Below are 15,153 nucleotides of genomic sequence, written 5' to 3'. Positions count from 1 at the left end.
AGTTGCAGAACGCATTTGTATATATGTACATGCACACATATGTATGTATGCGTGTTTGCGTTGTTTGTGCCGCCCCACACATGCTAGGTGCCGAAGAAGTTATTATTAAGCGCCACATTTTTCGCTCATCAAGCGGCATACGCGCGAACTTGCCGCTGCATTAATTCCTCTTCCTCCCTTCATTCTCCTCTTCGTTCGCATCCGCCTCCACTGTCACGGTCGTATCGTCGCTTTCATTCGCTACCCCTCCTACTTTTAATGCCCACGGCTGCTGTTCCGGCTGCGCTGACACTGCTGTCGTTAAATGCTCGCTTTTCATTACCTCATCCTCTTCGCGATGGTCCACCGGCAGTTTATCGAGCGCATCGAATATATATTTTAACGTACGCCCAGCGCGTGGCAGCATACCATCGAACCAGCCACCTCGTCGCATTCCATTGCTGTTGCTGGCACTGTCATCATCGATGAAGTCGTCGTCGCCACCGCTCAGTGAACGCGCACCGCCCAAGTAGTCGGTGTAGTCGTAATCGGACACCAGCGGATTTACTTTCGAGTAGTAAATGGCTGCGAAGGTCGAGTAAATGATCAGCAATGCAGTGCCAGTCTGTAAGAGAAGAGAAAAACGGATATAATTTAAATTGGAGACACTTGCAGCGCAAAACAGCAATAAAATATGATTGTATGTATATGTCATGAAAGTACTTTTAATTTCCACCAATTAATAGGCTTTTTTGTAAGCATGTCATGCACGATTCGTAGAAAATGGCGTTTAAGACTTTAGGGCCAGCAAAGAAGACGCATGCCAAAACCAAAATTTATATGTGATATATTCGACCTTAGAAGTATATCGTTTTGGGTATTATTTAAATAAGTCCATAGCGGCATTTGGCCTTGTAGTCTAAGAGCCAGTGAACAGCAGACTGCATGCAATTTCCCAAAGCTAAAATTTTGTTCAGTGGAGGCTTAATACCTCCTCTACTTGGAAGTGAGATTAACTAAGCCCTACAGCGGTTCATACGGCGCCACGCATGTAGCAAAGTTAGAAAATTTAGGCAAACTTCGAAAGCATTTTAATAAGTCTGCCATTTAAGTATTTTAACATTCAATGATACTATTCGAAAATAATACTGGCAGACAATTATGGCGGTTTTGAGATCACTTTTGAAAAAAGGCAAAAAGAAAAATATTCAAATGTATTTCAACAAATCAGAACTTTTAATATTTTACTTATTATAGTATAAGAAGCCTTTATTTATCAGGGCAGACATTCTCTCCGGTAATAATATTTCGGCAGACAGCGAAACCTAACCTATTTTCTTTATTAAATACTCACTTCATGTAAATAAATATGTATGTACCTCATAAGTTTTTCGGATGGCATGGCGTATTAGTTACCTATTAACTCGATATTTTATGAAGAGTAAAGTCGTATACATTGAAGGGGGAAGAAATTCAGTTTATTTAAACTTAGTAGATTAAGGAGGCATTCTAGGGTTGTGCTTTGTTCAGCACTGCCTGCCGAACCAATTCAGACGGGTAATCCTCATCTCTTACATCGATACAGAGTATTCCTCTCTTCATATTTTTGTTTGGGCCGCCTAAAATATACACTATATTTCTTTAGTTTATTTTATGTTTATTATTTTTTTATAAAAGTAGGTAGTATACAACAAACTTCATATAATCCCGCGTTTCAAACTTTGAACCAAAATTATAAAAATTCGAAAACTTTAGACCAAATTTTCAAACTTTTTATTCAGAATTTTTAGATAAATTTTAGAAAAATTTAGCACATCAAAGTGCAGGTTATTGGCTACTAAATACCGTTGATTTTTGAGAATTTTTTAGCTGACGGTGTCACGCATTTTTTTCCCACACAAAGTATGCTCGAAAATTTTTTTATGTGGAAGAGAATGCCTAGCATCGTGAAAAAAAAATTCAAAAATCAACGGTATTTTCTAGCTACTTGAAACTCATACTTTATTATACTAAAATTGAATGGGCTACAAAACTGCATCCCAAACATTTTTCTAAAAATTCTGAATAAAACGTTTGAAAATTTTGCAAAAAAAAAAAAACCTTTTAAATGGAGAATGCTTTCACAGCTTTTCGGAACATAAAGCAAATAAATTTTCTTTTTGTTTAAGATATGGCTTTGAATTTTTAGAAAGCTGTATGCCCTTTTAATGTAGATCGATATTAACGATTTAAATTTATCGGTGATGATCGAAAATAGCAGGTACTTATAGGGGTATAAAAAATACCGATAATGATTTTCGATACCGCTATCGATAAATATCGACCGATTTTATCGATAAATATCTCAATAGTTCTATCGAAATTCGGTATCATTATAATATACATATATGAAGCACAATATTATTTAAACTAACAACAACCAGTTGCAATTCACAATCTTGCCTTCTTCTTAGTCATTTCACTATCTTTAAGCAAACATCTGAAGCATTCTACAGCCGCAATCAGAAGTGAAAAATCTGACCTCATCTGCTGAAGATGACATTTCAATTATAAATTTGCTACTCTAGTAAATACATATTTATATGCAGGCAAAGGTACAAGAAGCTGGCGTGATGCGTACGCCAAAATCAAAGAAAACCAAAAAAGAAAGCCATACGGTTTTGCACATAGCATTTTACCACCTAACCAAAATTTCGTAGACATTTGAAGCATTTTGTTTTTCTTGGGTAGTGCAAGTCTTGCCATCAGTCTATATGAATTTTCAACTGTAAAAATACTTTTTGGTAAAACAGGAAATTCACACTTAAGTTCGTTTTCCGCTTCCCTTAAAAAATTCGCTCATATGTACATTTATCCACGAAAAAAGCTAGTGTGTCAAAATAACCATTCGACCGCAAAATTTTAATTTATTAAGCGCCCTGATGTATGCTACATCTGAAGTAGTACATACTCTTAATTTAAATATTGCATTCTTCTTTACGCCGTTTTCCCCCAATTGCGTTGGTGCACTCAACTGGGCGAAAATGCGCGCTTGGTAGGCAATTAAGTGACCTTACCTGTGCAACAGAACATGCCTGCATGTAGTAAGATTCAAAAAAAAAAACACACACACAAGAACAACAATAACAACCACAACACGATGAGTTGAAAGATGAGTGAAAAAGACGCAGCTGAGTTGCGTTAATTACAACCGCAAGAGAGTATCACATGCAGAAGAATAATTAAAATGGAGCATATCTACTATACACATACATATATAAGTATACAACTGCGCCTATATGTATATGTATGTATGTATATGCTCAGGTATATTTTATATCCAAAATTATGAAAATCGCACTTGTTTGCTGAACATAAAATGTGGCCATAAAGTCTACAGAGAAATGTTGATGAATATGCCGTGAAATACTTTAATTAAAAGAAGAGGAGAAGGAGGAAATAATCAAAAGAAGGTTACCAAAAAAAAAAAAAACACAAAGACGCGCAACTGCATGTTACACTTAAATTAAGCGCAGCCTATCTTGTGTCCTACCAATGCCGCCACTATCTCTCCTGGGTCAAGTCCAACTGTCAACTATACAAAATATATACATAAAAACATATGTACTGTGCTCATATGTACTGTGTTCATATATGGCAACATTTTTGTGCTATTTTTCGTGGCAAAATTTTTCACTTTTACCTTGAATTTCGATGAAAAAGCGGCGGTAATTTTTCTGAGGAAAAACGAAATTTTTCGTCAAAAAACCTAAACCTGTTTTTTGCATAAGCATTGAATGTAAAATTGCACACAAAACCCACACAAACGCATGCATGCGCATGAGCTTTCACACTACGAGTACATTGCTTGGTGGCATCACTTTTGTATTGAGTGCTTTTAGGCGCCCTCATGGAAAATCTCGTTAAATGAATAGTTATTAACATACAGGTGCGCGTTGCAGCAAATGCGCCGAAAAACACATACCATTTGTATGTATGTATGTACCCTCATGGAAGCCACCGCCTGGCATTTTATATGGGTGTATGCGCGTAGGGTTGTGCATTTAAATACATACATACATATACATATATAAGTAAACTTTCATTCAGCGCGCATACCACATGTTTTGTTTACTCCCAGCACGTACACATACACCAACACTCGCATAGCCACACTTTTGCTGCTTAACGCGGTTGTGCTCCACAAAATATGCAACGAAATGGAAAATTCGCGCATTGCACCAGCCACGGCAGAATGGTAACCTCCAAAGAAAACGCGGAATTTTTTGTAAAACCATAATGTTCTTTTAACCATTTCAGCTTTTCTAAGAGTTATTCCACTCAAAAGTAGAGATTGTGAAGGAGTGATAACTGTTCTATTTCTTATATCTAGTGTGGCTCATTTTTATTTAGCTATTTTATTCATGATGATGGTTTTGTCGACCTTTTTACTTTTTAATTTGTTAGATGTGCAGGCTCAAGCTCAAAAATTTTTTAAGTAAATATTTTTAGCAAATTTAAAAATTTACCAAAACTTGGATAAAAATATATATATACATCCATATTGGGAAAAAACATAATTTTGAAGGGAAAATTTAATTGTACAAAAAAAAAGTAATTTTTAAGAAAAAAATATCTAGGATATAGTTAGTTTTTGATTTTTTTGGGAAATGGAGTAATTTTTAGGGAAAAGTCAAATTTTATAGAAAAAATTTTAGAAAACGGAGTTTTTCTAGAAAAAAATGTAGAAATATTTAGAAATTAAACTTGCTAAAAATTATTGTTTTAGGAGCAAAAAAATCTTACCAAAAATATACTTAGCTAAAGCAGGATAAAATTACCAAAAAATTTAATAAATATTTTTTCGGCGAACAAATTTTTTAGAAAAAAATTTTGAGGAAATAGGATTAAGAAAACATATGAGGCATTCCAGCCAAATTAGGACACAATTTGATTTTTGTATTTCTTGTTTTTTTTCATAATTTTTTTTGTTATAGTACCAATTTAAAGAGGCCTTGATTTTTATTTTTGTATACAGCAGTTTTCGAGATGTCGTTTTTCGAAAAAAAAACGTTCCTTTTTTAAATGCCTATAAATATACATATATGCGAAGATTTTACCAATCGGGACAATTTTTTTTTTTAATTTTTTTTTTTTAGAACACTTTTGGAATACAAGACCGAAAAATTTTCAAACCCGTATTCTCTAAAATTTCTATTAGATTTTCAAATTTTTAATACAAAATATTGATTTGAAAAAAAACACGTACAAACCAATTTTCTTGAAAATGTCTTCTAAAAACCTGTCACAAATTCCACAGCTTTCAAACCTGATCCTATAAAATGATAACATCAAGAAGAACTATTTTTCTTTTCAAATTTTAAATTAATAAAAACTAAGAAATTATATCTAACCCAACGCCAAGAACACTGGCTGCGCGTATAAATCTGCGCTTGCTCTAAGTTCTGGGGTGGTTTTGTGCACTTGCCGGAAAGCAAGCTGATATTAGTAAGGCTTCAAGTTCGTTTAGTTGGTTACGGCGCTAACCAAGACGAAGATATAATGCCTGAAAGGTGTTTAGTACTGGGAACTTAAGAGTTAGCGGTAACTAAGATTCTCCTTTGATGACTGAAATTCCAGGTATCAGTAGTTGAACCAGAAGTTCCATATTTTGGAGCCTAAATGGAACAGCAATTGATAGGATTTTTCGCTTCAAGTTCAGTTCAAGTTCAAAAGAGTTGAGGTTTTTCATCAAATTATAAAATGCATTATATTTTTAGACTTCCACCAAAATATTTCGAAAAAATACTAAGACTAACGTGAACTGGATCAATATGAAAATACCTACAAAAATTTCATTATTTTAATTCAGTTAATAAAATGTGTAAAGTTTTTTTTTTTTGAAAAAAGATATTTTACAACTAATTTTATTTACAAAGAAACTCTATTTTGGGAGTTATTCTCAAATCGGTTTAAATATTTTTCTGAAAAACATTGTGGTCTGAAAACATAATCGATTATATACATAATTCCGATGGAAAAATAGTAACGATTTTTTTATTTTTTTTTATATGGAAAGCGATGCATCCTAATGCGTGTGTAGTTACGTGTAGTTATTTAGTCACATAGTTAAAGTGCATGCCTTAGTGAATTTATATGTGGCGTTGCTTTCATAACTCGCACCTATTACCGTGCGCTGCCCTTCTGCCAACATGTTCGCACACATATTTGTACATTCATTCATACTTATGTGCATACTCGTACCTTCCAGTCTACTCGTCCACTTCATTTCTCTCTTTTTGACACTAATACCTTCCCCTAATGCAGTATTCTGACATGAATGCCAATTTTGTTCATACATTTGGATTTTTTATGCTCGCACTTAGTTATTATGCAAATAAAATGCAATGAAATGTTAAGAAAAATGCTCGAGCATACTTTGCTACTTTTCATATTCAGTGTTTTTTTTTCACTCACTTGCTCTTACTTGTTACACACTTGTGTGTGGAGGTAAATGCTTTTTCTTTTTGTGATATTTTCATTTAACAAATTAAAAGCTTTCGCTTTTCATATTCATACTTTATCTTTCATACGTGGCTTTCCTTTTAAATTGTCTCCTTGTGACCGTTTCTTTTTATTTATTCATCCTTTTAAGTGATTATTTGTTAATATATCTAATTTCTCTCTAACTCCATACAGGAACGGTATAATTGAGCTTAGTAAAGATTGCAGTAAAAGTTATAGAAATTGGCGCAGCATTAATTAAAAATTAGTAAAAAACAAGTAAGAACAGCGCTGTCTTCGGCTATGCCGAAGGCTTCATACCTTTCATGAACATCTGCAAATTTTACTTTGACAGATTACTGCTTTTGAATACATCAGCATACATCGATAGAGGAGTTACAACTTATATAAAAAATCGCATCTAAACAATCAGAGGTTTGGAAGATATACTTTATATGACACCAATCTAAGTGGTTTTCACCGCTATGTGATCGGTATGTAAACCGGTAACACAATTTATTGGGTTTAGTTTCGTACATAAAGGAGATATATGGCAAAAACTGGTATCTTAACAATCAGTGCTATAGGAGATAAAGCTTATACAGCATAGATTTTGACGATTTTCTCAGTAGACTTTGTATTATTATTTATAAAATATCTTACGAAATTTATCGGTTTTAGCTGTTCAAATAAAGGAGTTTTACAGTAAAATCCCATNGAAATTGCCACTAACGCAAAACAAATTTTTAATTAGATTAGAAGATGCTTTTCCGACACAGATAAAAATTCACAGAGTTTTGGGAGAGCATGTTGCTAGAGTGACAGTAAGGTTTAGAACTAGGGCAAACCTAGTTCGGAGTAAAAGGCGTGAAAAAGCGAAGCAGAGAGTAAAGTCTTAACCAGGGATATGAACCGGTTTTGAACCGGAAAACCGCTTTTTCCTTTACTTAATTAACTGAACCATTAACCGAACCAAAATTTTCCTCAAAAATTTTTGATCGAACCGAAAACCAAACCACTTTCCATAAAGGTTTAAAGGTTCGTTTCAACCAATTTTCAATAGATAAATGTACCCACAATTTTTGTCTTTTTGTTAAACATGGTAATACCTACCATGTTTGGTTACCATGTGAGAATATCAAATGTAAAGGCAACCCATCTCATTTGACAGACCCCTTAACCTTGCGTGTTGTTGCACTTAACAATTGACACTTAAACTTGCGCGTTATTTTTTTGTTTTTCGAACCGTTGAACCGAACCGAAACCCCGGTTCAAAGACCAAAGAAACCGCTTTGACGAACCAATCCAAAATGCCAAAAACGGTTCGAACCGCTGAAAAATTTTTCATCCGGTTCACGTCACTGGTCTTAACGGTCACTTCTATAAAGCTCCTTAAGAGATCTTCAGTTTTTGTTTTTTTTTTTTGTTTGCAGCATTTTTACTCCTTGCAGCATTAGATTGGGGAACTGCCATGAAAAGCACTCGCTTTGTCTAAAATCTCGTTTGAACTGATCTGCTCGAAAAGGTTCTATCCAATTTGGATGGAGCTGAAAACTTAAAACAGCGCAGCTGAAGTAATTGCTTTCATATGACGTAACTAGTAAAATTGAGCAAACAAACGAGTATTTGTTAAAAAATTAAACAACAATGAATAAAAACAAAAAAAAAAAATGTGGCGAAAAACATACTTCGTCAGTAAAAAAAAACCTCACAAAAAATATTGCCAAAAAAAAGCAAATAAATAAGCAAAAATGCAGAAAGGCTGCATGTCACTTTGGCGTGTCATTCATTTCCCACATAATAATTTCCTGTGCATTTGTCAGCAGCTCTTGATATACGTGTACATCTGTATAAACGCCATTCAGGCCGCGGATGTCGACGGATGTATATATGTACGTAAAAGGGCTTGCAGAAAATGTACAAGTATTCACATAAACAGGAATGATATTAGACCGTACCACCGTACAGGGAAAAAAGTTCGCCGTATATCCCTGATTCTAAAGAATTTTTGCAATGCAGTTTTGAAAAAAATAAATAAATAAAATTCTCGAACGCAGGGTAGCCTTTTTGGATTTTTCGTCAAAATTTCGGCATTTCCAGTAGGATCTTAAAGTGGATATATCGATGTTCTTTTCTCGAGGAGGCAATTTTTTTGTTCCAAAGTTCGTTGACCTCAAGTCTCCCGTTCTAGTAACTACCCACCAGATTTCAATTCATACGACCCCAACATTACTACTTAATGTAAGTAAATTAAAGCTCGTCAAAAACATTAGATTTTTTGGCACGGAAGTATTTCGATATACATACATACGTACATATATATATATATTACATATATATGAAAAGGCTCAGCGGATTTTCGGGTAAATTAAAAAAAAAAATATATATATATATATATATATGTATATAAATAATTTTAAAAATAAATTCTATTAAAAAACAATTGTTTTTCGAATATACATATATATATATATTATAATATATTTTTTCCAAATATTTACACGGTGGTCTTAAAATGTAAACATTTTATAATTCCGGTGGAGAAACAGAAACTTTTTTGGTAGGCACCCTAATGTGTATACATACATATATATCAGGGTTGTTGCGAATATTCGCATTCGCATTCGCAACCGCGGAGCTTCCGCATTAATTTTAACATTCGCAATAATCTATGCGGAGCTTTTGCGAATGCGAATGTTGTGCAAGTGCACCGATAAAACGTATATCTGGCAAGCAAAATGACAAATTGTAGCCCATAGTTTTTGCCTGTGGTCGTTGGAGTATTTGTGTAACAAAACTGGTCAAAAGTCATATTTATCAACTTTGATAAACATTTCTTTAAACTTATTATTTCTTAAGCTATATAATCGAGCAGTTATACAAGTTCCCGCTTCTAATTGACCTTTGACGTACGTCAAAGAGAACATAGTCCTTTTAAGAATAAATATTCTTTGATTTCTCTTCTTTAAATACCTGCATTTCTTTCTTTATTATGATTTTTTTTTTGGACCAATCTNCCCATAGTTTTTGCCTGTGGTCGTTGGAGTATTTGTGTAACAAAACTGGTCAAAAGTCATATTTATCAACTTTGATAAACATTTCTTTAAACTTATTATTTCTTAAGCTATATAATCGAGCAGTTATACAAGTTCCCGCTTCTAATTGACCTTTGACGTACGTCAAAGAGAACATAGTCCTTTTAAGAATAAATATTCTTTGATTTCTCTTCTTTAAATACCTGCATTTCTTTCTTTATTATGATTTTTTTTTTGGACCAATCTTAAAAAAACGACTACACATAAAAGAAGAAAGTGTGCTCTGTAATTTTAAACCAAATTGACGTGATTTGCTCTTGATGTTACATATCGTCACCTGTAATGCAAAAAGGCATAAACAAACATCGTCGCTGAAATACAAAAAGTCGTAACTAATAAAAAATTCAAAATTCACTTTTTGATTGATATGATGGATTTCATCGAATTTCAACTCCCACATTGGTTATGGTGTTGTTACGTCTTTTTGCATTTCAGGTGAAGATATATTCGTTTCAATCATTTCAAATGTCGCTCTTTGGGGAATTTTTTTAAGGAAAAATTTTAAAAACAGTAATTTGGTTTACTTGTCGGGCAATATTTTTTCCATAGATAAATGTGTACATTGGATCCTTGCCTAAAGGCCTCTGTGGTAAAACTCTCCCCTACGTCGCCCTTCTTTGCTATTTAAAGTGAAAGATTAAGCTCCTACAATAGGGATTTCCAGCAGAAATCTTCAACATTTAGCTATAAAGACAATCTATGCTGAAATATTTAAAAAGTTATAGGTCCGACCTTTAATTAGGTAAGAATTACGTAACTATCAGAAACCCTCATCATTCGTGATTCCAATAATTGAAATGATTATAAAAAAAGGGGTTGCTTTAAAAAAAAAAAAAAATAACAATATTCTGATCCGATTCGGCTGTCAGCCAGGATCTTAAAAACAGAATTTTGTTCAAAATTTTCATTCCTGGAAAATAATCATATATTTTCCATATACACCTATCTAGCTCGCTATAAGCACAAATTCTTCAAACCAGTCGCAGAAGACCCATTATAAATGAATTATAATAGTATAATAACAGATTGGCGCTTACACATATGTATGTTAGTATTTGGCCGAGCTTCTCCTGCGATTTGTGGCGTGCGCGGTGATGTTGTCACACAAAGCGGAGGGACCTACAGTTTTACGCCGAATCTGAACGGCGATTGTATTTTTATGAAAAGTTGTTTTTCATGGCAGAAATACACTTGGAGGTTTGCCATTGCCTGCCGAGGGACGACCGCTGTTAAGAAAAAACCTTTTTTCTATATTTTTCCCGATGTTGCTTTGACCAGGGCTTGAACCCAGGGGGTGGGGAGTGGAAGCGCGCACTGCTTACCACTACACCACAGCGGCCGATAAATGAATTACAAAAACTAAAATCGAAAAACGCTGATGACGTTACAAGTTCCCCAAATTCTGAAGCTGCATCCGCATTCGCATCCGCGCATGTCTAAAATTTCACATTCGCAACATCCCTAATATGTGTGTATATCGCATCAGCATACATGCGAGTACATATGTAGTACATGTGTGCATTGTTATGACCAGACACAATTATAGAGGGCAGCATTACTTACTGTCATTCGTTAGCCGAGAGGAATATTAGTTGCAGAAAAAGTAGCTTCGAACGTACAGCTGAAAGCGCAAAACAGCCAATAGCTGACAAACAGAGAATGACTGACAAATTTCCAGTGCAACCATGAAGCGAGTCGTTTTAAAAAGACCTACGCAAAGAGAAGTGAAATAATAAAAAAATCGAGTTTTTGGCAACAGTGTGCCTTTTGGTTTTTGTCACATTTAAGTAAGACAAATTATTTTTTACGCCAAACCTTTGGAGCGAGCAGGTGCCCGGTGACATCACACATATCGCTCATTTATTTCGCAAGTGTCATAACTAGAAAAATGCAAAACTCGAGATAAACTGCTGTAAAGTTGTAAATTTACATATATGTACTCCCAAAGGAAAAATGAATTACTATATTATAATTTCTGAATTTTTTGAATTATGATATTGTTGAAGTTAATTAGCGATGTGTATGTGGTTGGTGGCCGTGATGTACCCACGCTAGTAACATCTCAAAGTAAGAACAGAAAAGGGTTCAAAAATATATCTATGTATGTATGTATGTATAGTGAACACATTTTTATAGATATACATTAATGTGTATGTATGTATGTGTGCGGTTTACGCCACGTTAGTAAAATGTCGACTTTTTCGTCACACATGCTTTTATATACATACATATATTTATGATATTTTCTCTGGTTTAATTTCTTAATGCCCGAAAAGTAGCCAATGTTGCCACCGTCTGTTTCCTTCTATATGCTAGGAACACAAAAATTTATACATATAATCCAGATGAATTATTTTCTGAGTTTCGCGAAAAGCTAGAAAATTATGTGTTATTATTATTATTAATTTGTATGGCCAAATATGTATCCTTAGATGTCTGATGACCGGAAATTTATTCAAAATTCATAGTACAAAACACCTCAGTGAATTCATTTAACTTTTAAAGAGAATTCCGCTTGAATTAAATACCTTTGATTTTCTACAAAATCATTAAACGCTAAAAAATGTGATGATAAAATACTCTTTAAAAAACTATTGGCAGAATATGCAATGCAGATGAAATTTTACACATTTTCCTACCTTAGTTTATAAAAAAAAAATTTGTTTAGGATATATTAAATTTTTTTGTCTGTGTCTTTTGATTTGTCATCTTTGTTATCTTTGAATCTAAAATAAAATGAAACACTCTTTTTTGGCACCAAAAAGTTAACAATGGTTTACCATACCACTAGTTTAATGCCTGATTTAATATTTACTAGAAGTGCCAGTTACTGTCGAAATTCGACCGTTTTTTCTATTTTTTTTAGGACCCTAGGGGGGGTTTTTTAACTAAGCACGTCGATTAACTTTTAAGGTACAAAATTACTTACCGGAAAATCTCCTGCTTTGGAACTGAAACCGGACGACAATTTTTTATATCTTTGAAGGTCTTTGGCAGTACTTGGAATTGACCCGATACATTCCAGTTTTGCGATAAATTTCAGTGATTTGATACATATCTATAGTTCAATGAATTTCAAAAATACTAAAATCCAATAACTCAATAAAACTCGATAGCTCGACTAATTTTTATAAATTTCGCTAACTAAAATCGGATAACTCAACAAAACTCGATAACTCAACTAATTTTTATAAATTTCGATAACTGTGGGTTTCGGGCGATCGACATATTTCGATAACTCAAAAATGTATATATCTCCATATAAATCGATAACTCAATAAACTTTGGATACGTCTATAAATTTCGATAACTCCTTTATTTTAATGGGTTCATATTTTTCGAAAGCTATCGACAAGTCTCGATAACTTGTTTCACTCTGGTAACACAATAAAGTTCGATAAGCAGTCATAACTCTATAAACTTATAAAACCTTGAAATTTCGATAACTCGATATATTTTGAAAATTTGAAAAACTTCGATTCGATCGTTCGACGAATTTCAGTTAATCAATAAATATTGATAGCTCGAGAAGTTTAAAGAACTGTGTGCTTCATGATAACTCGATTAATTTCGTTAACTCTATATTTAATGATGATGCAATAAATATCCATAACTTAATAAATTTCATTAACTTGACAAATTTCAATAATCGCACAAATTTTTATAGCTAGATGACTATCCGTAAATTTCAAGAACTAATTTTCTGTTTCGATAAATTTCGGCAACTCAGTAAAAATTTATCAATTTCAATAATTCGATATGTTGCGATAACTCAATAAACATGCATAACTCGATAAATTTCGATAACTATAAACTTCGGTGATTCGATAAATTTCGGTAGTTTGTTAGTTTTCGACAAAGAAATTTTTATGACTGAATTTATTTCAATTCCTATCGAAAAATTCAATAAATTTTCTACCCCTGCAGTTACCCTAATTCTAATATATTTTTCATTGCTTTAATTTCTGTTTTTGTCTGAAATCTTTTTTGTTTTGATCGTTATCATTTATTTCTTCATCTTCACATTTATCGTTGTTACAGAGTTGCATTTCAAATAATGAGTAGCACAAAATACGAAAACTATACAAATTGAACAGGTTGCAACAACAACTTTACACGATAATCCTCATCTACAGAAAAATACCTTTCCAATGGTGTTCATGGTTTTGAAAACGGTACGGTTCAATCGCCAAACGAAGGCGGACAAAATTTATGTTAGCGTATTAATATATAGATAGTTAGTCGAAAATGTGTGTATATTTGCTTATTAAAGTACACCCGCTAGGTAAATAAGTATGCGAATGTACGCTTAATAACTTTCATTAACATTAAATACAAAAAACGCCACACTTTACAAAAAACGCACTCACCTGAAAGACAGCCCAGAATTTATAGGAACCCTCGGTGATGACAAAATCATAGTAACCCTTCAACGGATCGCCTTTGATGTATCGACCTTCGCCCACATCTGTCGATTTCGTCGCATCACTTGCCTCAGACATTTGACGTTTCTCACGCTTACCCTGAGCATTTTGTCGCGCCACCGCATCACCTTTTGTGCCCACTTTTTTTTTGCCCGCACCGCCACTGCTGCTGCTGCTGCTGCTGCTGCTGCTGGCAACCGGCTCTTCCACTTCACTGCTCATCACTACCGCCAATTCGGTTGTCGTAGTGCTTTTTGTTGTTGTGGTGGTTTTAGGATTCTTAGTCGCTTTGTTATTGGGCCTAACTAGCTTTGCGGCCGTTGTGGCAGCACCAGCACCCTTCACTAAAGCGCCACCACCATTATCAGCGTTTTTGTTGCTGTTGCTGTTGCTGCTGCTATTCCTTTGTGCAAATTTGTCCTTCGCTTCGAATTTGGGCGGTTTTTTCGAATTGATACGCATTTGCTGTGCGGCGATTTGCTGTTGACGACGTTTCGCTGCCTCTTGCTGTTGTTGCTCTTGTTTTTGTCGATGTGTCGCGAGCACATTCCAGGCGGCAGCGAATGCTTGGTAAATGTCCCACATGATTTTGAGGCTTTTCAGCGTAGAGAGTAGTGTATTCTCCGTGGGGGCGGTGGAGGTGTCGACTGATGGGCGGTTCTGCGTGTCGGCCCCTTGGACCGCCTGCTGTTGCTGTTGTGTTGTGGTCTGTTGTGGGCGGCTTTGCGGTTGTTTTTCTTGTTGTTGCTGTTTCTGTTGCTGGAGTAGCTGCCGTTGCTGCAACTGTTGTTGATATTGTTGCTTTTGTAGTGCTGTTGGCGCACCAGGATACTCGTAATCATCCAATGGACCATCGGTATCATAAGCGGCATAGGGATCACTGGAAAATGAAGAAAGGATATGTCTGTATGTAGGTTTGTTTACACTCAGCCTTTAAATAACGGGTGATTTTTTTGAGGTTAGGATTTTCATGCATTAGTATTTGACAGATCACGTGGGATTTCAGACATGGTGTCAAAGAGAAAGATGCTCAGTATGCTTTGACATTTCATCATGAATAGACTTACTAACGAGCAACGCTTGCAAATCATTGAATTTTATTACCAAAATCAGTGTTCGGTTCGCTTTACGTCCGATTTATGGTCTACATAATCGACCAAGTGAGCAAACAA

General features: G+C 34.5%; 1 protein-coding gene across 1 annotated transcript; it reads right to left on the bottom strand.

The window, feature by feature from the left end:
• Window positions 1-118: 118 nt before the first annotated feature.
• Window positions 119-14,861, bottom strand: LOC108368438 (probable serine/threonine-protein kinase cdc7; the record flags this gene model as incomplete). Its single annotated transcript, XM_017623288.1, has 2 exons — window positions 119-604; window positions 13,928-14,861. Coding segments are annotated over 2 exons (1,378 nt in total), but the record flags the coding sequence as incomplete, so codon positions are not given.
• Window positions 14,862-15,153: the final 292 nt, after the last annotated feature.

The sequence above is a fragment of the Rhagoletis zephyria genome, unplaced genomic scaffold (genome assembly GCF_001687245.7).
Source record: "Rhagoletis zephyria isolate East Lansing unplaced genomic scaffold, Rhagoletis_zephyria_1.1 Rzeph_scaffold_03125, whole genome shotgun sequence".
Classification (NCBI taxonomy): domain Eukaryota; kingdom Metazoa; phylum Arthropoda; class Insecta; order Diptera; family Tephritidae; genus Rhagoletis; species Rhagoletis zephyria.
The sequence above is the reverse complement of the archived record's forward strand: the minus strand, read 5'-3'. Positions and strand labels throughout refer to the sequence as shown.